We start from the raw sequence: 24,462 nt of genomic DNA, 5'->3' as shown, positions 1-24,462 counted from the left end.
GCAGGTGTCAAGTCAAAGCTTTGGGGAGCTGTGTGAGAAACTCCTGGTGCCCTTCCTGTCTTCACCATGAGCCCCTCCCCAGGGGAGATTTGAGACAGTACTCCTTTTATGGTTCCCTAGCCTTGTTCTGGTCAGTAAACACTGAGTTGGAAAACTTCTCTTTAGCATGCCCTCCCTCCCAGAATTTGCCCTCCAGGCCTAAAAAGCAGCTTGGGACCACAAAAGCAGAGTAAGAAGTTGAATCAGGGGCCTGGGGCAAAGGTTTACCTGCTTTCCATCCTGCAGCATAACACCCAGGAAAGAGAGAAGATCTATTTCCTGGGGGTAGAGGGGACATTCTAATTTCTTTAAATAGGGGAAAGACAGGCAGTAGCAAGCACAGCCCAGGACAAGACATAATCCCAAAAAACACAGAGAGGACCCTGCACTTTGCATTCACTTAGTGCTGACCTTGATAGGAGGGCTGAACTCAGCCAATTTTGCAAAGACTGAAAGGTGTTTATTGCTTAGGTTTGCTTGGTTTTGTTGACTCCTGACACTCAAGAAAATCTCTCTCATGTAAGTAGCTGGATACAAACTCAAGAAACAGACATCTCAGGGAATATATATCAGAGTTGACTTTTTAAAATATTAAGATGTGCAGTGTGCAACAAAAGATTACAAGACAAACAAAGAAACAGGAAATGATGACCCATTCAAAGAAGAGGATAAAAATCCAGAAAACTTCAGTGAAGATGACAAGATTGTGGACATAATGGACAAAGACATTAAAAAACGAGATCTTCAGTATGTTCAAGGAGATGAAGGAAATTATAGAGAAAGAACTAAATGATGTCAGGAAAACAATGAATGAACAATATGAGAATCTCAGTAAAGAGATAGAAATTTTAAAAAGGAACCAAGCGTAAGCTTGTAAACTAATAAATTCTCATTGTTAAAAACAAAAAAAAAAAAAAAAGGAACCAAGCGTAACTACTGGAGTTGAAGACTACAATAACTGAAATGAGAAATTCCGAGGAGGGCATCAACAGCGGATTGGAGCTGGCAGAAGAAATAATCAGTGAACTCAAAGACAAGACAATTGAAATGAGTCAGGCTAAGGAGCAGAAGGAAAAAAGATAAAAAGCAAAAATAGCCTAAGAGACCTTTGGAAGACTATCAAGCAGACCCCAAAGCAGATATACACTTGGTGTGTTTGAAATAAAAGAAATAGTATCCAAAATGAGGCAATAGTGGTACAAGATGAGGTCACATTTAGGCAATGTGTTATGTTAAAGAATGCCAACTGCCGTAGCAAACAGACTCTGAAATCTCAGTGGCTTAACACAAGAAACATTTTGTTCTTGCTTATGTCACATATTTAAGGCAAGTTGGCAGGAGAGCTCTGCTGATAGAGGTTCTATCATCTTGTCATGTGGTTTTCTGATACCACTGTAATAAGGGAAGAGGGCTGTAAGAGGGACACTGTTCTTAACTAAGCTTTGGAGTGGTATATATTACTTCTTTTCACTTCCATTGGCCAGAACAAATCACATGAACCTATCCTAACTATATAGGAGGCTGGAAAAGTTACAGAGCACCTGGAATGTTTTGTGATCACTGATCATGTCTGCTGCAGACAGAGACCTAATCATGAAGGGTTTTATAAGCCAGGGTAAGGGACTGTAAATATGAATGAAAGCTACTAGACAGTTTTAACTGGAGAGGTCACCTGATCTGATATTTTCTTTAAAAATCACTCAGGATGTTGTGTGGAGAATCAAAGTGAGTGAAAAAACTGGAGAACAACCATCAACAAAGTGAAAAGAGAAGCCACAGAATGGGAGGAAATATTTCCAAAGCTTGTATCAGATAAGGGACTTAAATATAGACTATATGAAGAACTCTTACAACTCAGTTAACAAAAAGACAACCCAATTAAAACTGGGCAAAGCATCTGAATAGACATTTCTCCAAGGAAGATATACAAATGGCCATTAAGCACAGAAAAAAATGCTCAAGATCATTATTCATCAGCAAAATGCAAACCAAAACCACAATGAGATACCATTCATACCCCGTAGGATAACTGGAATCTAAAAATCAGATATTAACAAATATTGGCAAAGATATAGAGAAATTTGAACCCTCGTGAACTGGTGAAATGTAAAATGGTGCAACTGCTTTGGAAAAGTCTGAAATTTTTTCTAAAAGTTAAACATGGTGTGATAGTTATGTTCATGTGTTAACTTGACCAGTTTATGGTGTCCAGTTATTTGGTCAAGCAAGTACTGGTCTGATTGTAATTGTGAGGATATTTCATGGATTTAAATCCTCAGAATGTTGATTGTATCTATGACTGATTACATCTACAATCAACTGAGGAAATTGCCTTCAATAGTGAAAGGATTCTCATCCAATTAGTTGAAGGTTTTAAAAGGAGACATGATGATTTCACATCAGAATAACTAGGGAATTCATTTAAACCCTCATCGGAATTCCCAGCTTGAAGCCTGCCCTATAGAATTTGGACTCACCCATCTTCATAGTCACATAAACCAGTCCCCATAAAAAAAAATCTCATAATATTTGCATAATATATATGTATAGTATATTTACACAAATATGTATATCTCCTGTCTCCTTAGAAAACCCTAATACACTTGGAGTTACCACATGACCCAGCAATTCCACTCCTAAATGTATACTCAAAATAGTTGAAAACACATGTTCATGCAAAAATTTGTATACAAATGTTCACAGCACCATTAACAGTCAAAAGGTCAGATGGATAAATGAAATGTCATAGATCTATACAATGAAATGTTATTCAGCCATAAAAGGAATGAATTGATACATGCTACAACATGGATGAACCTTAAAGACATGGTGCTAAGTGAAAGAAGTCAGTCACAAAAGACCATGTGTTATGTGATTCCATTCATATGAAATGTCCACAATATGGTAAATAGATACAGAAAGAACAATAGTGGTTGCCCAGGACTATGGGAGGTGTGTGTATGAGAGACAGAGAGAATGTACATGTGGTGGTAGTGGGGAGTCATAGCTAAATGTAGAGGGTTTCTTTTTGAGATGATGGAAATGTTCTAAAATTGACTGTGGTGATGATTGCACATATCTGTGAATGTATTAAAAACCATTGAATTTTGCATTTTAAATGGGTCAATTATGTGGTATGTGAATTACATCTTAAAATCAAGTTCCTTAAAAAATAGATGAAGCAATTAGAAGACTATTGCAAGAGTCTTATTAATACGTGATGGTGGCTTAAACTAAGAAGAGAGAAATGTGGATTAATTGGGGCTCTTTTTTTATTTAGAGGTGATAGAGCTTGCTAATGGATTGGTTGTGGAGTACAAAGGAGAAAACAGGAGTCAAGGATGATTCTGGGAGTGGTTTGCACGTGCTGTTTCTTTCTAGGGATGCTCTTCCCCCACCTGAAAAAATTTTCTTCCTTCCAAACCCAACTCAAATATAATTTTTTCTATAAGGCATTCTTCATTCCCCAGACAGATTGGGTCTTTCCTTTTCCTATGATCCCATACTATGCTGCTCATTCTGCTATTATGGCACTTACTGAATTTTAGGATAATTATCATTTATTTCTGTCTCTTTCAAAAGACCGTGAGTTAACATCCTGCCTGGCATGTGTGTTCAAGTAAAATTTATTGAGTGAATGAATGATATATAATATTCATTATTTTATAATGGAATATTAATATTCATTCAGTATTTTGTATATTTTAATGAAGTACACAGTATTTGAGCCCTAAGGAATTCTCTTTAATTTCTAAAATATTATTCTTTAGTTGAACATTTGCAATGTTTGCTGCCATAACTTCTTTCTTTAAAAAAAAAGGCTTTTTTTTTTAATTAACAGGATGAGAGGCAGCTGCAGGTACTGACAGATTACAAAATGCATAATTACTAAAAGTAGCTGGAGCATATTAAAGTATAATTCAACAGAAAAAAAAAAAACATCTGGCACATACTATGTTAATTTGTTATAGGAGACTTTGGAGAAAGCATTTGCCACAGCTGGCAGATCCATCATTTTGCTGAAATGAATGGTACACCTTTTGTTTTTAATTATCTCATATAATATAGAATAAAGACACATGTGATTTAATCTTCAGTCATCTCTGAAAGATTTCATGCATTGAGGAAATTTTCTCTTAACGTTGTGTCAACCAAAATCTACATGACTTATCCTTACTTTAAACTGTGCTTCAGTAATACCAGAATGATTTGATGAAATTAAAGTAATTAATTATATAAAGTCTAAGATATTGGCCCAAATTTAATCTCCCATGTCTTAGGAACGTAACTCTCTTACTTGTTTTATTTATTTAAAGCATTTGTTGCGTTTTCAAAGAGACTACGCATGGTAAGGAAAAACCTTGCACTTAACCTCAAAATCATACAATTCATTTATTATATATGTCAGTGATACTGAAAATCAAAATACATTTGTGTAGAAATTTGTCTCTTTCAACATGGATTAGGATAATCCATTTCTATGATAGAAACAAACAGTGAAGGGACTAATTATTATTATAAAACAACTTCTAATGCAGACATTTTTTGAGATAATCTATATCTACTGAACATTTCTGTACACACCTCAAACTCAATACTGTGTATTCAAAGCTGAACCAATTATTTCACCCCATAGCCACATTTTATCTCATCCTTCATTTCTTATTCCATTAACAGTAACAATGTCCTGCCCAGTTGCTCAAGAAAATATCTGGTTGTCATCCTGAACTCTTCTTTCTCCTCACTCCCCTAAATCAGGTGCTACTAATTCTGCCTCCTGAGTAGCTCTTGAATCTACCCATTTCTTTCCAATTACTGTAGTTCAGGCTATCACCATTGCTCATCTGGATTACTGCTTTAACCACCCCCCCCCCCCCCCCCCCCAATTTGACTACACAATCTTATTTCCTTATAGTCTATTTTTCCTGCTGTAATCTACAGGATCTGCTGTTATTATAATTTAATGATGTCACTTCTCTGTTTAAAATATTTCAGTGCCTCCCCACAGTATTTAGGATGTGGTCTCAATTTCCTTTCATGACATATAAGATCCTTTGTGATCTGTCTTTCCTTACAATTCCAGCTTCTTCCTCTCTCACCCCTGCTCCTGTCTCCTAGTCTCGTCCATACTGAGCTTCTTTCAATTTCCTAATTTTATTATCCTGTATTTTATGGGCTTTACACATAGATTTGATTATCTGGAACACTCTTCCTTTCCTTCCCTTGCCTTTGTCAATCTAACTTACATTTATCTTTCATATATCAGCTTAAAACTCTACTTCATCTGGAGAGACAGCTCTAATCCTCCAAGCCTCTATATGTGTTCCCACAGCATCATGAACTTTTTATAGCATTCACCACCTATATTGTAGCTTTTCTAGTAGTTTGTAAGTTCTTTTATGGAATGGACCTTGTTCCCCATTGTCCCCATAGCACCCATCTTAGGATCTATCATTAAACATTAATTTCAGTATTTACTGAATGAATGAACTTGATAATTTCCCCAATCTTATCTCAAGATAAGCACTTAAAATTAGGTGTTGTGAGGAAATTTTGTCTATTGCTTTTTAACTTTGAGCTCATTCTTCAAATAACTTCTTAAAATTAGCTTTATATGAATAATCTGTATTGATAAAGCTTTATAATACAACTATATTGGATTTCATAGCAGTAGTCTCCCGATTTTATTATACCAATTGGCAGCTACTTTGAAATGTAATCACTGAATTATCTTATTGGTTCTGTTACGAGAGCAGGTAGATAGCTAAAACTTTGAAAGAGCAATATATAGAATATTAGAAATGTTATTATTGAATTGACTAGTTAACCGATTCTGTGAAATTAAATAAAATTTGCCTAGGCCAAAAACCTCTTTCTGTTTACCAGGCACTATTCTAAGCCCTGTAGTTGTAGCTTCCCTTTTGGAGCTTTCATTCTAATAGGGAGAAGTAAATAATAATGAGGTAAGCAAACCAACAAAAAAGTAATTTTAGATGTTTTAAGTGGTATGAAGAAAATAAATTGGATAATGTGATAGTAACTGTTATGAGGGTGGGGATTGGAAGGGCTGGACTATTTCAGAAAAAAAAAACAAAAAACAGTTAAAGACGGTGATATTTAAAGTGAGACCTGGAAGAAAAGAAATTAGCTATACAAAAAAAGCCAGAAAGATATTCCAGACTGATGACTGATGACTTGATATCATGATCTTTGCAATTACTGACCATCTTACCACATACTAGGATTAATATATATATATATATATATATATGTATATATATATATATATATATAAATTTTTTGTTTGTTTTGTTTTTATTGTTTTTTTTTTGTTTGTTCAGAGAATCTTCATTTTGCCTTTAGGTCTTGATATTATATGATGCCACAAATATGCTTTACTAACATGTCTTGTAATTATTAGGCTTAAGGTGAGAGACAATGTGATTTATTTCAGAGAACATTTTGATTAGCAGACTGGGTATGGATCCCATGTTTTCATTCAATCACTGTGTGACCTTAGGAATATTAAATTACTTCTCTGGGTCTCAACTCCTTAACTTATAAAATGAGAGTAATAACTATTCTGCAGCCTTGAAGTAAAGATTAAAGTACAGTGCAAACTCTCTTGGTTGACGTCTACTTAATCATTTTGCCAGATTAACCAGTAAACAAATTAACCCATGCAAAGTATGCTGACCAATGTCCACAGTATCTTACCTACCTCTACGTGATTGACAGCACTCAAGAGTCCTTGTCTCTCACTTGTTTACAATTTTCCATTGTGTTTGGTCCCAAATCAAGTTATACCAGTTGTAGTTGTTTGGGAAATATGTAATTTAATTAGCATTCAGTATACCAGTGTTATAAGAGTACACAAAGAGAAGGTTATTTCTTTTTAAACTAAGTTGAATACTTTGGAGGACTTGCTATTGAATTAGGTGTGTACAAGCCAACTCTAAAAGAATAGAGGAAATAATGTAAAAATCTAGAAGAATTTTGTGCTCCAATTGCTTGCCAACTGCCCTTAAACTCTTATTCTACATAATTGAAATGAAAATTGGAAATAATTGTAGATGGTACATATGGATGTGGTTTGTATAAGAAAGACATTGAAACACTTCAGTGTATCCATACTAGAAAAAAAATCTAAAACTTTGTATATTCCAAGTGAAAAGCCCAGACAGATAATCCTTATCCTTCTTTAGGTCTCAGACTTTTTAGAAAATCCAGAAATCTAAGCACTCTTTTCCCAGACAGCTGCACAAACTCACAAGGTCTTGATATGGTGTCAGGGTATTCATGGACATCATGAAGCCCGTCCATGACCCACAGATTGAGAACCCTTACCTTAGCCTCTCACCCATCACCTGCTGACACTTTGGATTAGAGAACTGCCAATTTTAAACCTGTTTACTAAATAATGTTGGTATTAACCTACAAATAGTCTAATTTGATGACTCATCAGTGCTGCTTGTGGTATTTTGTTTATTAAAGCACTTAATGTTTTCCTAATAAATACAGCATAAATTGCTCTGTTTTATAAGTTATTTCATGAAATTTTACTTACACAAAAGAACAAGCCCAAAAGGTCCCATGTTAAGAAGGAAACTTGCATGATTAAAATATAGTGAGTGAAAATGAGAGAAGTAATTCAATTATGTTTGATAACCATATTTCTAAATTATGTTTGAATAACATGCCTATGATTTTTATATCACATGAACATAAATTATATAATGAATTAAAAATGTTTGGGGCACTGTGGGCTAGGTAGTTCCCAGTTCTACCATAAAGGATTCTTGTTTCTTCTATACTTTAAAATTACCTTAAATCTTTTAACACTATATATCATGCGCCAGAGATTATAGAAAAATTGGGTACAGTTTCATTTAAATTTTTTATTTCTTGTGAAATACTCTTTTAAGTACAATAATGTCATACAGAAACTGGAAATGTCATCTATTTACATGTCTTCTGGCAGGCTCAACTTAAATTATCCCTAACTAAGAATCTTTCTGTTTTTAAAAGATTTCCAGAGAAGAGATTATATAGTTTTACTTGGCAAGTGTTTCAACTGTAATACCACTGTGAAACTTTCTGGAAAGTCTCTTTTAATGTTTATGCTCAAATCATCATGATATAGGTAACTCTCAATTATGTTCTCTAATGAATGGAAATTTTCTCATAGATAATCTAGAGTTGGACCATCCTCCTGGGTCTTTCCATTATCCCTGCAATGAAATATCCTGACAGAAAGATAAGGAGTTACAGAGTACTGACAGGCAGGCTCTAGGAAAGTCTCTGGGGGAGATAGAGTTGGCTAGATCACTTTTCTTTTCAGTCTTTGATGCCTTCTAAGATTACATTCAGAAGGTAACTGTGAGCTTAAAGGAAATTCTTAACTGAAAAATAACCTTTTTTAGCATTTAGATATTTTTTAATTCCTTTATAGAAAGGAGTAGAATATAAATAAATCTGAATAAATTCAAATAATCTTTATCTAAAATAATGTTTTTGTGGTGGAGTCCTTCAGTAAATGTTTGTTGAGCAAATAAGGAATAAAATTTCTGATTGCTAGGTTTTCTGTAAAATTTTAGCCATAAATCAGCAAATGTTTATTGAATCCCTATGTGTAAAACACTGTAATAGATACAGTGGAAACTAAAACCAATCCCCTTTAAAAAGTGTCTATTTGGGAGTGTGTGTGTGTGTGTGTGTATACATACATGGTGTATGTATGTAAACATACACTCATGCATACTCACACTTATAAACAACTAATTAGCATTATAATACGGGATTGCTAAATGTCTTATACATAAAATAAGTATCAAAAGGTTTGATGTGGGAAGAAAACCCTGTGGATTGAAATGAACTAGGAGGGGGCATGGAAAGAAGTGGGGTAAGGTTAGAGTCTAAAAGAATGGGCAACTCCCACAGGATATGACTCCCTGGCATGAATCTGGGCCCAGCATCATGGGATTGAGAACATCTTCTTGACCAAAAGGAGGATGTGCAATGAAACAAAATAATGTTTTGTTTGAGATTCCAAATGGAGTTGAGAGGTCACTCTGGTGGGCATTCTTATGCAATATATACATAATCCTTTTTAGGTTTTAATACATTGGAATAGCTAGAAGTAAATACCTGAAACTGTCAACTGCCACCCAGTAGTCTTGACTCTTGAAGACGATTGTATAGCAATGTAGCTTACAAGAGGTGACTGTGATTGTGAAAGCCATGTGGATCACACTCCTTTTATCCAGTGTATGGATGGATGAGTAGAAAAATGAGGACAGAAAACTGAATGAAAAATAGGGTGGGAAAAGGGGGGTGATTTGGGTGTTCTTTTTCACTTTTATTTTTTATTCTTATTTTCACTTTTTCTGGTACAAGGAAAATGTTCAGAAAATAGATCGGGGTGATGAATGCACAATTCTATGATGGTACTGTGAACAACTGATTGTACACTTTGAATGACTGTATGGTATGTGAATATATCTCAATAAAATTGAATTTAAAAATAAATTAAAAATTAAAAAAAGAATGGTCAAGATTTTAATTGAAAAAATAAGCAGAAAATGACATAAACATGGCCCTAAAGATGAGATATATATGGTTTGTTTGCAAGACAGAGCCTAACAGATTAGGAAAGTTCTATTGGAGATAAGGTTGGAAGGATAAATCGCAGAAATTTTGTGGGGCTTTGAATACCATTCTTAGGAATTTGGACTCTACTTTGTCCAGTAGCAAAGAGCTGCTGAAAATTATTGCTCAAAGATGTAAATTCTTAGTGTTTTAGAAAGAGAAATCTGCTGGTAATATGTGGATTTCAGAGGGAAAACCACTATATTAGTTGATCACTTCTATGTGAACTGTGCTGGGTACTTTACAAATATTTTTCACTTGATATTAAGGAACCTGAGCAGTTGGCTATTGCAATAAATCCAAGAACTAAATTATAAGAACTTGAGTTATGATGGTAACAGTGAATAGAAATGAAGAATAGATGCAAGAGACATTTCAAAGAAAGAATCTATTTAGGGGCAAACTAGATGTTATAGTTAAAAGAAAGTGAGAAATCAGAGATGGCTTTAACCTAGGCAACTAGAGCAGAGATGTAAAAATTGGGCGGCAGGATGAGAAATAGGTCTGCAAGTCAATGCAAAAAGTATGTTCAATTTGACTATAGGGTGGAACTTTTGGGAAGTCGGTAGACTTACAATCAATTAGGTTTCCAAGTAAATATGTAAATGTTTATATTCATAGAATGCCTAATATACCCCTCACACATACATAGTATTTCACTTATTCATTTAGCCAACATTTGGTGATTGTCCTGCCATGACGCAGTACAGGAGAGTAGTTAAGAGCACAGATTGTGGAACCAAAGGGCCTAGTTTTCTAATCTTGGCTCTATACCTGACTAGCTTTGTGACTCCAGGCAAATTACTTAACTTTATTTTTTAATTTCTGACTTTTAATTTTCTCATATGTAAAATGGGACTATCGTAGGTTGTCATGAAAATAAAATAAGTCAAACAGTGCCAGTGCTTGGCACATAGTAAGCACTATGAAAATATTTGCTGTTATTATTACCATCACCATCATCTTTACTTTATTTTCCAAGCTCTGTCAGTACTAGGTTATAAGGATACAAAGACGAATAACAAAGTTGCTCACCATGTGTTCTGGTTTGCTAATGCTGCCAGAATGCAAAATACCAGAAGTGGATTGGCTTTTATAAAGGGGGTTTATTTGGTTACACAGTTGCAGTCTTAAGGCCTTAAAGTATCCAAGGTAAGACATCTACAATAGGGTACCTTCACTGAAGAATGGCCAATGGCATCTGGAAATCCTCTGTTAGCTCCAAAGGCACATGGCTGGCGTCTGCTTGCTCCCAGGTTGCGTTTCAAAATGGCATTCTCCAAAATGTTGCTCTTGGGGCATTTTGTCCTCTCTCAGCTGCAGCTCCGCTTCAAAATGTCACTCTCAGTTGCTCTGAGGTCCTTCTGTCTGTGAACTCCTTTATACAACTCCAGTGATCCAATTAACACCCACCCTGAATGGGCAGGTTAACACCTCCATGGAAATTATCCAATCAAAGGATTCCAATCTAATCAACACTAATACATCTGGCCCCACAAGATTGCATCAAATAACATGGTGTTTTGGGGGACATAATACATCCAAACTGGCACACCATGCAATAGGGATGGGGAGTGAGTATACTCACTTTTGAAGAGGGGACGGAGCTTGATATACAAAGATAAATATTTACACAAATAAAAATTAACTTAAAAATCTGTTTTCAGTTAATATGTAAGTTTATGATCTTACATTTTGCAGAAAATTATTATTAGTCATTATTCAGATAAATTGCCATGGGTAAGTAAACAAATATTGGAGGCACAAATTGTGCAATAGATGTTTTCCTCAAAAAGTTTTGAGAAACTGAATGTTTGTAAATCTGAGTTAGCTTTTTATATAATAATGTAAATGTTACTATAAACAGTAATTGTATCAGCAGTAATTCAGTACATCATAATTTAGTGCAGATCAGACCATTTTATTTTATAAATATATTTATTTACTATGCAGGAAAGAAGACTCATAGCAGATCTAAGACTGCTAGATTGGTGTGATGGCTTGAAGCTGTATGTACCGCGGAAAAACTTGTTCTTAAGTTGTCACTTTTATGTATATATGTTACATTTCACAAAACAACAAAAAAAGTTAAAATAAAAAAAAGCTTATCCATTCCTAAGGGTGTAAACCCATTGTAAGTAGGACCTTTTGATGAGGCTACTTCAGTTAAAGTGTATCCCACCTCAGTCAGGATGGATCTTAATCCTATTACTGGAGTCCTTTATAAGAGAATGAAATTCAGACGCAGAGAGAGAAAGCCACAGGAAGCAAGAAGCTAGAAAGCACAAGAACCCAGAAGAGAAGGGAGAGATCTGGAGATGCCATGTGCCTTGCCATGTGACAGAGGAGCCAAGGATTGCCGGCACCCAGTCCCACAATACCTTGTTCTTCAGGAAGAAAGCATTGCTTTGATGATGCCTTGATTTGGACTTTCTTTTAACCCCAAAACCATAAGCTAACAAAGTCCCTTTGTTTAAGCCAACCTGTCTCGTGGTATTTGCTTGAGCAGCCTAGTGCAGTGCTGCTATTGCAAATGCCAAAAATGTAGAAACAGCTTTGGAATTGGGCGATGGGTAGAGGTTGGAAGAATTGTGAGGTGCCAGGTAGAAAAAGCATAGATTGCTTTGAAGAGACTGTTAGTAGAAATATGGATGCTAAAGGTACTTCTGATGGGGCCTTAGAAGGAAATAATGAGTGTGTTATTGGAAACTGAAGGAAGACAATCCTTGTTTTAAAGTGGCAGAGAACTTGGTGAAATTGCGGTCTACTATTGAATGGAAGGCAGAACTTGAGAGTGATGAACTTGTGTGGTAAGCTGAGGAGATTTCCAAGCTAAGTTTGGCAAGTGCAACTTGGTTTCTCCTTGCAGCTTATAGTGAAATGCAAGAGGAAAGGGATAAGTTGAGAACTGAATCCCTGGGCACAAAGAAAACAGAAAATGATGGTTTGGAAAATTCGGGAAAGTGAGTCCCCAGAGAATAGTGCTCCCTATGAGGGTTTAACTGAACATGGAACTCGTCAACCATTTCAGTGCAAGTCAGGATTGAAGATGCAGTTGTCCAGGAAGGATCTGTGGAAAGTTATTTTGTCTGATAGCTTGGACCCCTGTGAACTATATGCAAGAATTTTTTTTGCACAGTTTATATGAACAGAACCACTGCCAGCCTGAGGTAAAAAGAAAAATCACTTCAAAGGCAGAACCATGGAACTGAGGTCTGAACCAAAGATATCTTCTTGGACCAAGAGAGTAGCCCACCCATGGGTGTGGAGAGGGTGAGTCTGCCCCAGCATGTGGAGAGGGCAGGCCTTCCCATTGTTCAGGAAGAGTGCTGTTACCCCAGTGCTCTGAGAGGATGGAGCCTGTGCCCCAGCAGTAGCCGAGAGCTTGGTCACCATCCCAATGCTTGGAGAGAGGGGAGCCTTCACACCATTGTTAGAGGAGAGCAAGCCTACTGGGCAAGCACTTGGAAGGGATGGGACTGCCGCTTCATCAGGCCTGGAAGGTACTAATGTAGTATGCCCTGCAGGGTTTCAAAATTGTTTGAGATCCATGATGCCTGTTTTCCTTCCATTTTCTCCCTATGGGAATGGAAATGTTTATCCTATGCCTGTCCCTTCACTGTATATCAGAGGCAGATAACTTGGTCTCTAGGTTTCACAGGTCTATAGATAGTGTGCTCCAGAACAGACCACACCCACAAACGATTATGAGGAGACTTTGTACTAAGCATTGCTTCTGAAATGACAAGGCTTTGGGGATATTGTGATGGAATGAATGCATCTTATATATAGAAAGAACATGTCTTTTGGGTGTCCATAGGGTGGAGTCTGGTGGTTTGAAGCTGTATATACCCCAGAAGAAAATTATGTTCTTAAATTTAATTCATTCCTCTTGGCTTTTGGCTGGCATCTAGGAAGTTGTGTTTTAGGAGGTGTCCCACCATTCCAAAAACTAGCAAGTGTGGTTCACTTTGCCTAACTGTTTGCACAGATAATGTGGTTTATGCTGAACACCTGCTTTCCTTCTGGGCATCTGGAATTTTGGTGCATGCTAGGTAGAGGGTGCCTTTGTGACTAGCCCAAATAAAACCCTCTTAACAATACATATAACAAAATATCCAGGAACCTACTAAACATCCTCATATGGTACATTTTTAAATGTAGTTAGCCTTGACTTGACCAGAAGAAAGAGACTTGGGCATAAAATCTGTTGGCGCTATTACTAAGAAACATCTTTTACTTCTGTTTCAACTCTTTACAACGGTGTCTCTGCTGGATAAAAGAGGTTTTCTGCTTTCCCAGTCCCTTTTCTAGTTGATCTTTTCCTAAACTAAAGAGTTTTAGTTATCTGGCCTGGAACTCTTCCTCTTTTTCAAGATCTCTGTCCTTCTGTTTGGGATCTCTTTTGTATATATATATGGTTCAGTAGTCAACCGAGGATTTGGATGGGGTTATATGTAAATTTGACATTCAGCTACTCTGTAGCTCCCTTTCATCTAGAATTTCACTGCTAACTTTCCAGCTGTTGTGCTGTTGTTGTTATTGTTTGACCCATATTTTTCTGGCATTTTGTTGTGCAATGTGTTTTAAAAATGAGTGCTGTGGCTGATATCAGGGAGGTATGCAGAAATGGTTATACTTATCAAAGAGTCATGAAAATTTTTCTATCCTCTGGCCCTCCATCTCTTGGGAACTTGACCTAATAATTTCAGAGAACAGTTTGCACAGTAGTAAGAGTCTGGGTTTTGATCCGGAGCACTAGCCTTTAGATTCAGATAGCCCTGGGTTTGAGCATCATTTGTGTGATTCTGGGTAAGTCCCCCATCTTCAGATTCCTCAAGTGAAGACAGTAGTATTTGTGAGAAGAGCTCTTGAGATAGTGTAATGTATACAAAATTTTCGCATGGTGGCTGATTCAATGTTAGCTATTTCAGCCCATAAGGGAAGGCACAAATATGATCCTTCTTACCATCCTCACAGTCTTTATCTAGACACAATTAATTTGATCTTTGTATATCAAAACTCTTTGGATCCCAGACCTTGATAGGGACTTTTGTCTCTAGCCACTCAGGTTTTGATATGTATCCTGGCTCTCTCTCCACAATGAATCTGATTTCTCTGTTTTATTGTTTGGCTTAGCTACTTATATATATTTTTTAATTTTTTGACATTTGTTTTTTTTAATTTTTTTCTTTGTTTTTCTGTTTTCACAAACATTTCCCCTTCCTCTTTCCCCTTTCTCTCCACCCTCCCAGTAAACTCTAATCTGCTTTCAAGCTCTGCAAATTTCTTAGTCATCTCTTATAAGTGATGTCATACAATTTCTGTCCTTACATAACTTGCTTACTTCACCAAGCATGTTTTCAAGGTTCTTCCATGATGTAGCATATCTCAAAATTTCATTCTTTTTTTTTTAATTTTATTTTGAAATAAATTCAAAGTTAGAGGAACAGTTGCAAAAACAATACAAACCCCATATACAGAACTCCAGCATACCCTAGCCCCCCACCCCCGATACCCCATCCACCAACTTTAACATGCTGTCACACCACCATTTCTCTTTCCTTCCCTCCCTCCCTATCATCAATCGTCTATTGCTCTGTCTTCTGAACATAGCTTCATTCTTTCTTGCAGTCAAATAATATTCCATGGAAAATGTACCACATTTTGTTTATCCATTCATTTTTTGATGGGTACTTGGGTTGTTTCCACCTTTTGGCTATTATGAATAATTCTGCTATAAACACTGGTGTACAAATATCTGTTTGAGAACCTCTTTTTTCGCTCTTTTTGGGTATATACCTAAATGTGGGATTGCCAGTTCATACAGTAATTCTATATATAACTTTTTGAGCAACCACCATACCATATTGCTTTGCACCGTGACTGCAACATTTTGCATTCCCACCAACAGTGCACCAGAGTTCTCGTTTTTCTGCATCCTTTCCAATACTTATTATTTTCTGGGTTTTTTTTCTTTGACAATAGTTTGTGGGTATGAAGTGGCGTCTCATTGTGGTTTTGATTTGCATTTCCCTAATGACTAATGATGTTGAGCATCTTTTCATGTGTTATTGACCATTTGTATAGCTTCTTTGGAGAAAAGTCTACTCAAATCCTTTGCTCATTTTTTTTTTTTTTAATTGGGTTGTTTGTCCTTTTGTTATTGAGTTGTAGGAGTTCTTAAATAATCTGTATCTTCAGCCTTTATGTTATAAATGGTTTGAAATATTTTCTCCCATTCTGTCAGTTGTCTTTTTGCTTTCTTGGTCATTTCCTTCTATGCACAAAAGTTTTTAATTTTAATGAAATCAAGGTTCTCTATTGTTTCTTTTGTTACTCATGCTTTTGATATCATATCTAAGAATCCATTGCCGAATCCTAGGTCATGAAGATTTGCTCCTCTGTTATCTTCTAAGACTTTTGTAGTTTTAGCTCTTATATTTAGATCCTTGATTTGAGTTGCTTTTTATGTATGGTTTGAGGGGTGGGGGTCTAAATTCATTCTTTTGCATGTGGATAGCCTATGTCCTATTGACCCTCATTAAACGCTTAAGGAAACTGAAGTTCCTTTGAGAGTTTTTCTCTCAAACTTGCTATTTTCAACAACAGCATGATGGTTAACTTTATAAATATGATCATTGGTTCATCTTTATTTTATCTCAGTAGAACTCACAGGTTATTTCTCATCAGCACTAATATGTATAACTTTTACCTTCAATTGCATTTGACGTAGAAAACTTGCCACTTCAGCCATTTCAGTTTTCTTTGTGTTGTTTTGGATGGAGGCAGTAATTTTAAGATGCACAAGATACCTTAATGAAAACACAGTAATTTATTCTGCATTATCATAACCACCAAAATAAAGCTAAGATAAAACATTTAGGTTTGTCTGTCATAGAATCAATGATAGATATTCAAACTCCTCATTGTCAGTGAACCTGAATTGATGAAGCCACCAAGTTAGAATAAGCTGTCTCCTAATTAGTCTGTAAGTTTCTTGATGGCAAGGACTATATATTTACCCCTACATACCTTGCACCTGGCCCATAAAGAGTGTTCAGTAAATAGTTGTGTGATTAATTGTTCTGTCATATATATATATATATATAACCTATCCAGAAATTGCTTGCCAATTTTAACAGGTATTACTCAAATATAAGACATCTGAGGAATTTAAGTTTTTAGACTAGATGCATGACTCATTTGAAAAAAATCAAATTTTGGAAGTGTTAATTTGATGATTGCTTTAAGAAACAAAAGTAAGGTCAATCCTAAATTAACTATTTTCATAGAAATTGATTTTTGTTCTTGTTTTATTTTTTTTCCGTTATTTTTAAGACTACAGTGTATCTACTCTTAACCTGCAACTCTTGAGATTGATCTTTGGTCAAAAGCAATTTAATGCTTATGTATTAAACAACATAAAAGAAGACAGCTTCTTTGTATAAGATAATTCCAGCTAATGAAACATAAAGAATATGAATACATAAAATGTAGAACATATTCAACCATAAGTAGACTACAGTAAGATAATGTTGGAATGATTAACATTACCTCGAATTTCCAAGAGTTGTGTTCCTTTAAGAAGCATTGAATATGAATCTTGAAAATGCATTCTGTGATAAGAAGCACAGTAGCCTATGAGATTTTGTAATAACAAATGGTGTGTTGAAAATGAATTGACTTTAATTTTAATGCCAAATAATATCTCCAGATAATTTTGAAGATACTTGCACATTTAAAATACGTATGCATTTTATTTTTAAAATGAATGAATCCTTTGAAATATGGTCTATAAATGAGCAACTTTATTTTGCATATCAAAATACTTTTGTTCAAAACTTGAACATGTCTTGCTAATAAAGATTCTATTTTGTTAGCTTTTGAACAATTAATGGCATTTTAAAAAATTTTTGCTCTCTCTTGATTAATAGGAGTGAGCTGAGCCGACAGAAACTTTATACGCAAGAGCTGCTTTCTCAGCTGGAAATGGCAAATGAAAAGGTAGTTGAGGTAAGATAGTCACTCTCCCAGGAAGTACTTTCTGCTGCAGTTTGATAAACATATTATGGAATTTTACCTGAGCCAAGTCCAAATTAATTCTCTACTTGGAAATGTTGGTACAGATGTATTTCTTGTAGAAATCATCCATAATCCTAAAAGTCCACACTTAATATAATGTGAATAAAAGCTTTGAAAATCAGTGACTCATCATACATAAATGATAAAAGGTAGAGCTCTTATTTTAACTTTCCAGTGCAACTTGTACAGTACTTCACAAAATGTGATGGGATCCTCTTTATTCCTATTTACGTCTAAGAATATTCTTTTTAAGCCCATCCCTATTATTTTGTTTTAATCCATAACAAAAGCATGTAGAAAATGCATTTGCCTATCGGAATATATTAAAATACCCCTATAAATTGATGCCTTAGAACTAAATACAGCAAGAGTTCATCATTTTTTTTCCTTTGAGGCTTCACAAAAGTAAACAATTTATAGATTATTATTAGGGCTTTCTAGAACTCTAGTTCTTCATTGATGTTCTAACTTTCAATGTGTTTGTTGAAATTCTCTCTTCATGAACTACTACAGGAGCCACAGTAAAATCATTACGCTTAAGCATTGTAGCATTATAAAGTGATAAGTTAGAAAACAGCTAAACAAGAGTCATTTAAATACTCTTTTAAGTATCTCCCACTTCCAGGAATCTTTTTTAAGGAAATGATTTAAAATATGAAAAATTTTAAAGAAAGATATTCAACACTGTAATGTTAATAAAATTGGGAGGTCAAAAGCAACCAAAATGATCAATTGAGAAGGAATAGTTGCATATATTATATTATGATATACCCAATATGGGCAGTTCCTTAACCATTGTGGTAGCAATATGGAAAATTGTACATGTTATGTATTCTTATGATAACTATGAAAATTATTATAAATAATGGAGTTTTTTTGCCCAGGTTTTCTCTAATGTTATGGTGATCCTCTTAAAATTTAAGACCACATATTTAAACATTTTGGTAAATTGGAAGAGCCAACATAGTTCCCTTATAAATTTTAATTTTTGCTTCTGGGTATAATAAGAAATGTAATAAACTCATTTTACAAGGATGCTGTTATTTTAATGTTTTATATTGCTAGGCATGACATTCGTTGTTATCACTTGTATATTAGGACATGGAAACTATCTAGTTCTTCATAAGAAAGTATGTTTTTCTTGCTAGTCCTGTGATTGGACTTATATTTTTCTCTCAGCTCAGATAAATGTCAGCAAAACCGTTTAACAATTCTAGTTGTAAGAAAACATTTTTATCAGGAAAGTCCGTGCATATAATGTGGACTTGATATATACAAGCAGTAGTGCCATTTAAAGTGGAACCAAAGGGCAAGACCTAAAAGAAATCCAACACAGCAAGAAAAAGTTCAAATAAATACTTGTTCTTAGAGCTATGTCACTAATGTTATATACTGCTTTTGGCTTTAATATGTACTATCATCAAATGCACTATAACCAGGCTAGTAAGTATGGAGATGGCTAGTACATTTTTTATTGAAGATTCTTTGAACTTGTCTGCATGATAGCATGTTGTGACAAATTTTCATTCATGATGCCAGATAACTCTGTTGGCCCTAATAGCCTCTGGACTATACAAATGTATTAGGGCACATACAGAAATAGAGTTATTCCCTTTTTGTATTTTTAACATATAAATCATTTGAGACAAGGCTAACTCTTTAAAAGTCAAGATTTCTAGAAGGAATATTTTCTGTTCCTTTGACTTTGATAATGATGATTTCACAATGTCCCCAGATGCTTGCTTTAGCACAGTGGTTCTCAAAGTGTGGTCCCCATCCCAGCATCAGCAGCATCACCTAGCAACTTGATAGAAGGGCAGATTCTCAAGACCCATCCCACCCCTACTGAAGCCAAAGTTCTGGTGGTGAGGCCCAGTGTCCTATGTTTTCAGAAGTTCTCCAGTGGTTCTAAAGCACTGAGCTAGCATCTCAAGGTTAACAGATCAGATCAAAAGGTGGAAGTCTTTTTCTTAACTTCTGATTCACTTTGCTTTTGAATTTGTTAATTCACTTTCTTTGCTAGCTCTGTAGGAAAAAAGCAATGTAGTCGGAATGTAAAACCCACATTGTACCCTGAAGCTCATAACTTGAAATGTAAATTTGGAGATATCTTTGCATTTTATAAGTGGTAAAATGATGTCCAGATTTTTCATTGATTATTCCACAAAATATGTCACATATGGATTTCTAACTTGTTTATTTTGTTGTTTCCCCTTAATAGAATGAAAAATTAATTCTAGAACATCAAGAAAAAGCCAACAGACTTCAAAGGCGTCTAAGTCAGGCAGAACAGAGAGCTGCTTCAGCATCACACCAGGTAGGGAGCGTCCTCATTATCCCTGGGTGAGAAGTGGTCTGAGTAGATCAAAGATTAGAAAAGTTCCTCAGTTGTTCCCAAAGAACTAGTAGTTTTCTTTTTCCTTGGTTAAACTATTTAAAATTAGTCCCTTTAACATTTGAGGTTGAAAAAGTAAACTTTAAGAATAAACAATATTCATCCTCCAAATTGCCACCTAAATCTAGAATGGCCACTAACCACAGATGGCTGTTTAGATCTAAATTAATGAAAATTAAATAAAATTTAAAATTCAGGTCCTTGGTCACTAGCCACATTTTGAGTGTTCGATAACCTTATGTAGCTGTGGCTACCATACAGGACAGCATAGACATAGAACATTTATATCATCACAAAAAGTTCTATTGGACAGCACTGCTCTAGAATTATGTTCTGTCTAAAACTAGGCAAATATTCACTCCAAATTTGAAAGTAGATAACATTACTTTGAATGTAATATTTCAAAATGCACTACCTTCCTGTTTTGTTTTGTTTTGTTTTGGTAGTTTTTAAATGACAAAAAAAAAATTCTTGGCTTACCAGTTAACTTCAGTGTAATGCACATTTGTATATGAACATATAAATCTAAAATACAATATTACAGTTGTCCAATAGGGAGTAAAGTAGAAAATGCAGAACATGGGTGAAATACTAAGGGATAATTTCTCATAATGCACAAACACATGATATAAATGAAATAGACTATTTGTTCTAAAGTGGAAGCAATAATCCCTCATATTAAGAAGAAAGTGAGACCAGTTCAGTTGTTATAAATATAGGCTGGAAACAGACAGAATACATAGGTAGATAAACAAAAACAAACCAAATTACTATTATTAATCACATTTGCTTATAAATGTACTATTTCAATCAAAATTAGGGTTTTTTAGCTACTATAGCATCTTAAACACAACTAAGTAACTCTAAATACTCACTGAATTCAGTTTATATTACTGATGTTTATAGATTTTTTTACGTTTCACTTCTGGTATGAACATGGCATGGCACTTAAAGAAAAACCAATAAAAATTTGCCCTTCTATTCCCCTCCCTTTTGTGAGTAATTATAACCTTGTCAAATAATTTTAATTTCCTATGAAGTGCATTTAATTAATCATTCATGAATTCATTCATTTCGTTTACATTGTAAGGTAACAGGATCAAGATGTGCTGGACAATGTCTTGAGAGTATGTGTTTTTGGTGCCATGCAAATCAACCTGGTGCCATTAAGTAGCCGTGTGACTTTGGGCAAATCTACTTCTCTAAAGCCTTAGTTCCTCCTGTTTAATACAGAATATTGATATCACTTTCATACAGTTTTTGGAGAATCAAAAGAATTAATACATGTAAAGCATTTAGCATAATCATAAAATGCTAAGTAGTTAGGTAGATATTTAACAAATTAAATTTCTGTTTAACAGTCCTTAAAGTTTCAGGTTTATCTTTTTCTAAGGAAGATGCTAAAGAAAATACTTACTTAAAATCAACCTACCTTTCATTCTACATAATAAAAGGGTACAGTTAGAGGACCTTAATTAAATCATTTATTTGGCATCTAGTTTAGCCTCCCTCCTGACAGAATTAAACCTAAACAGTCCAACTCAGGTGTTTCTCCTGTTGTTTAAGCTACTGTTATTTAAAGTCTCCAATGGCAATATTCCACCATTCTCCTTTTTTATTAATGTTTTATCAGTAACCACAGATTTTTTTTAACAAATTTTTCCTTAAGCTGTTCTCTTTCAATTCTGTTTTTACTTGAAGATAAGCACAAAAATAAACTTCTTCTCTGAAGAAGTTTTCTACTTTAAATGAGTCAAGACAGGTCTTATAAACTTTCTTTGTAAGACATATATACAATTTTTATGCCTTCTGTGAACCCTTTCTAATTTTCCCATTTTCCTCTAAAACTGGATGCTGATATCAGAAATAATTTCCTACTAAAGGCTGATAGTTAATGAAATGAAAGGAATTAAAATATTATTATTGTTTCTATTATGTCATACTTACCATGATGCAGCCCAGCATCATGTTATTGGTTTAAAACAAGCCCTACATCATAATGTCTCAGTTGTGCTCTGAATGTGCTGTTCTGATTGACTTTTCCTATACATTCTTCATCCGTCTATGGAGTATGGGTATGGGTTCTAAGCGTATCACTCTGAACTATTGAATGCCATACTGAGTTCTTTTAGACAGTATGGCATTTTTAAAAAGCAATGTGTGGTAGAGCCTTTCTAAGCAAGAACACAAACCCTAGAAACTATGGGAGAAAAAAAGATTAATAAATGTGACCACATAAAATTTCCTACTTCTGCACAGAAAAAGAGTCACAAAGCCAAATGACAAACTGAGAAAAAAATATTTACAACACATATGATAAAAAGCTAATATCCTGAATACTTACAAAGAGTGTCTAAGTCAACAAAAAGAAAGTTCTGCAATCCAGTAGACAAATGGGTAAAGGACATTCACAGAGAAGGAAAGTCAAATGGCTTTTAAACATTTAAAGAGGTACTCATTCTCACCCACACTAAGACAAATACAAATTTAAACTGTAAACATATAATTTTTCACCTATCAGATCATGATGTTTGATAATGCATGTGCTAGCACTTTCACACATCGCTGATGTAAGTGTACATTAGTACATTTTCAGAGCTTAATTTGGCAGTGTATCATATCTCGAAAATTGTAAATATGCATAACCTTTAACCCCACAGTTATAAGAATTTATTCCACGGGTGGTGTGCTTGCAGCTGGGCAAGTCTGTGCAAGGAAGCATATAAAAATATTTCATTGTCCAGAATTTTAAAAGATTGGAAACCGTTAAATGCCCATCAGCAGGGGACCTGTTAAATTATGGTGTATCCATACAGTGGAATAGTGTGAGGTCATTAAGAAGAATCAAGTGGATCTAATTGAGAACTATATCTAAGGTAGATTGTTTAGAAGGAAAAAACAAGGTGAAAAATGTGTATAGTACTTTAGCATTTTTTAAATAAAAAGGGTTGAGAGAATATATACCTATTTTCTCATTTAGAATATTTCCAGAATTGTACTTAGAAATTGGAAACAGTGGTTGTATCTGGAGAGAGGCTATGGAAGGAGAGACAGTGATGGGAAGAAGACTTCCTTTATCCTCTATTCTCTTTTGTACTACAGTATTTGATTTTTTTTACCATGTGTATATATTACCAATTATAATTAATATTTAAAGATTATTTTTCTATTAGACTTTTTTTTACTATGATTTATCATTATCTTTTTATTGCCAGTTCCGCATTGTGCTGGCCCACATTTAGTTTATGTTTTAGATACTTTTTTAATGAACTTTTATCTAAAAGTTTTCATCCACCTGTGAGGTATGTTTTGGAATTCTAAGTATATCATTCTGAGGTATGGAATGTCATACTGCCCTTTGACATGCATTTCTCTAACATAATATGGACATTTTAAATTCTCAATTGAAAAACAGAAATGAATGTAAAAAGTGACCTTTTCCAATAAGAAGATTATTTTCAATTATTGTAGGTTGTGATGCATTATACTTTGTATTAGTATAGGATTTCCATAGAAAAAGTAACTTCTTAATGATTGTTTATTTTAATTGCAGCTCAATGTGATTTCAGTACAGAGAAGAAAAGCAGCCTCCATGATGAATTTGGAAAATATTTAAAAATATACACAGTTCATTCACAGAACTTTAGAGTTGGGAAAGCTGTTGGACTAGAAGTTTATTGAAATGGTAAAGCCTGCAGAGAATGGTTAAGGCTTTGTCATTTTGCATAAGCATTTTCCATTCTGTTTTGAGGGTTATTGGGAAACAGAACAGTGGCAGCTTCCTGTAAGTAAATAAAAAATAATCCTATATTGAGCTTCAGTGGAGAATAAAGCCAGCTGAGAAGAACTCATTGCCTTCATCAACGTGTCTATTTTTTAATTCTCCCTTTTTTTCCTTGGAAGAATGTAATAATTTCCAATCTATGCTAATTGTGAGAAAGAGGTTTTGAGAAAACTCTAGAATTTTTTAATTTCAGGTTCCAAGATTTAAGAATTTTATGTCTGTTACTCCTAACTCATTTTTGAAGTTCCTAAGTATCCATTTTCCATTATGAACTCATAAATGTAATAAATTATGTGCTTTCTAAAATTATGCTTTCATGTATTTTAATGTATAATTGTAGTGATTCATTTTTAACTTAATATGGTTCCCAGTTTTTATAAAACTTGATGTCTAAGAATTTGAAAGGATTGTTTTTTCCCCAGTACTCAAAGCAGTACTAATCAAATGGAATCTTAGGTTCTGAGAATGCGTGGGCATTGAAGATCACAATCATTGATCTTCATGCATCCAT

At 34.6% G+C, this 24,462-nt stretch overlaps 1 protein-coding gene across 3 annotated transcripts in view; it reads left to right on the top strand.

The window, feature by feature from the left end:
- Positions 1 to 24,249, top strand: part of SCLT1 (sodium channel and clathrin linker 1) — a 278,459-nt gene extending 254,210 nt beyond the window's left edge. For all 3 annotated transcript variants that reach the window (XM_037830653.1, XM_037830654.1, XM_037830655.1), the window contains 3 exons: positions 17,625 to 17,703; positions 19,994 to 20,089; positions 23,721 to 24,249. In XM_037830653.1, the coding sequence (XP_037686581.1) occupies positions 17,625 to 17,703; positions 19,994 to 20,089; positions 23,721 to 23,783 (238 nt within the window). In that variant the 3' untranslated portion in view covers positions 23,784 to 24,249. The remainder of the gene's footprint in view (positions 1 to 17,624; positions 17,704 to 19,993; positions 20,090 to 23,720) is intronic.
- Positions 24,250 to 24,462: the final 213 nt, after the last annotated feature.

This window comes from Choloepus didactylus, chromosome 3 (assembly GCF_015220235.1).
Source record: "Choloepus didactylus isolate mChoDid1 chromosome 3, mChoDid1.pri, whole genome shotgun sequence".
Lineage (NCBI taxonomy): Eukaryota > Metazoa > Chordata > Mammalia > Pilosa > Megalonychidae > Choloepus > Choloepus didactylus.
This window is presented reverse-complemented; position numbering and strand designations above follow the sequence as displayed.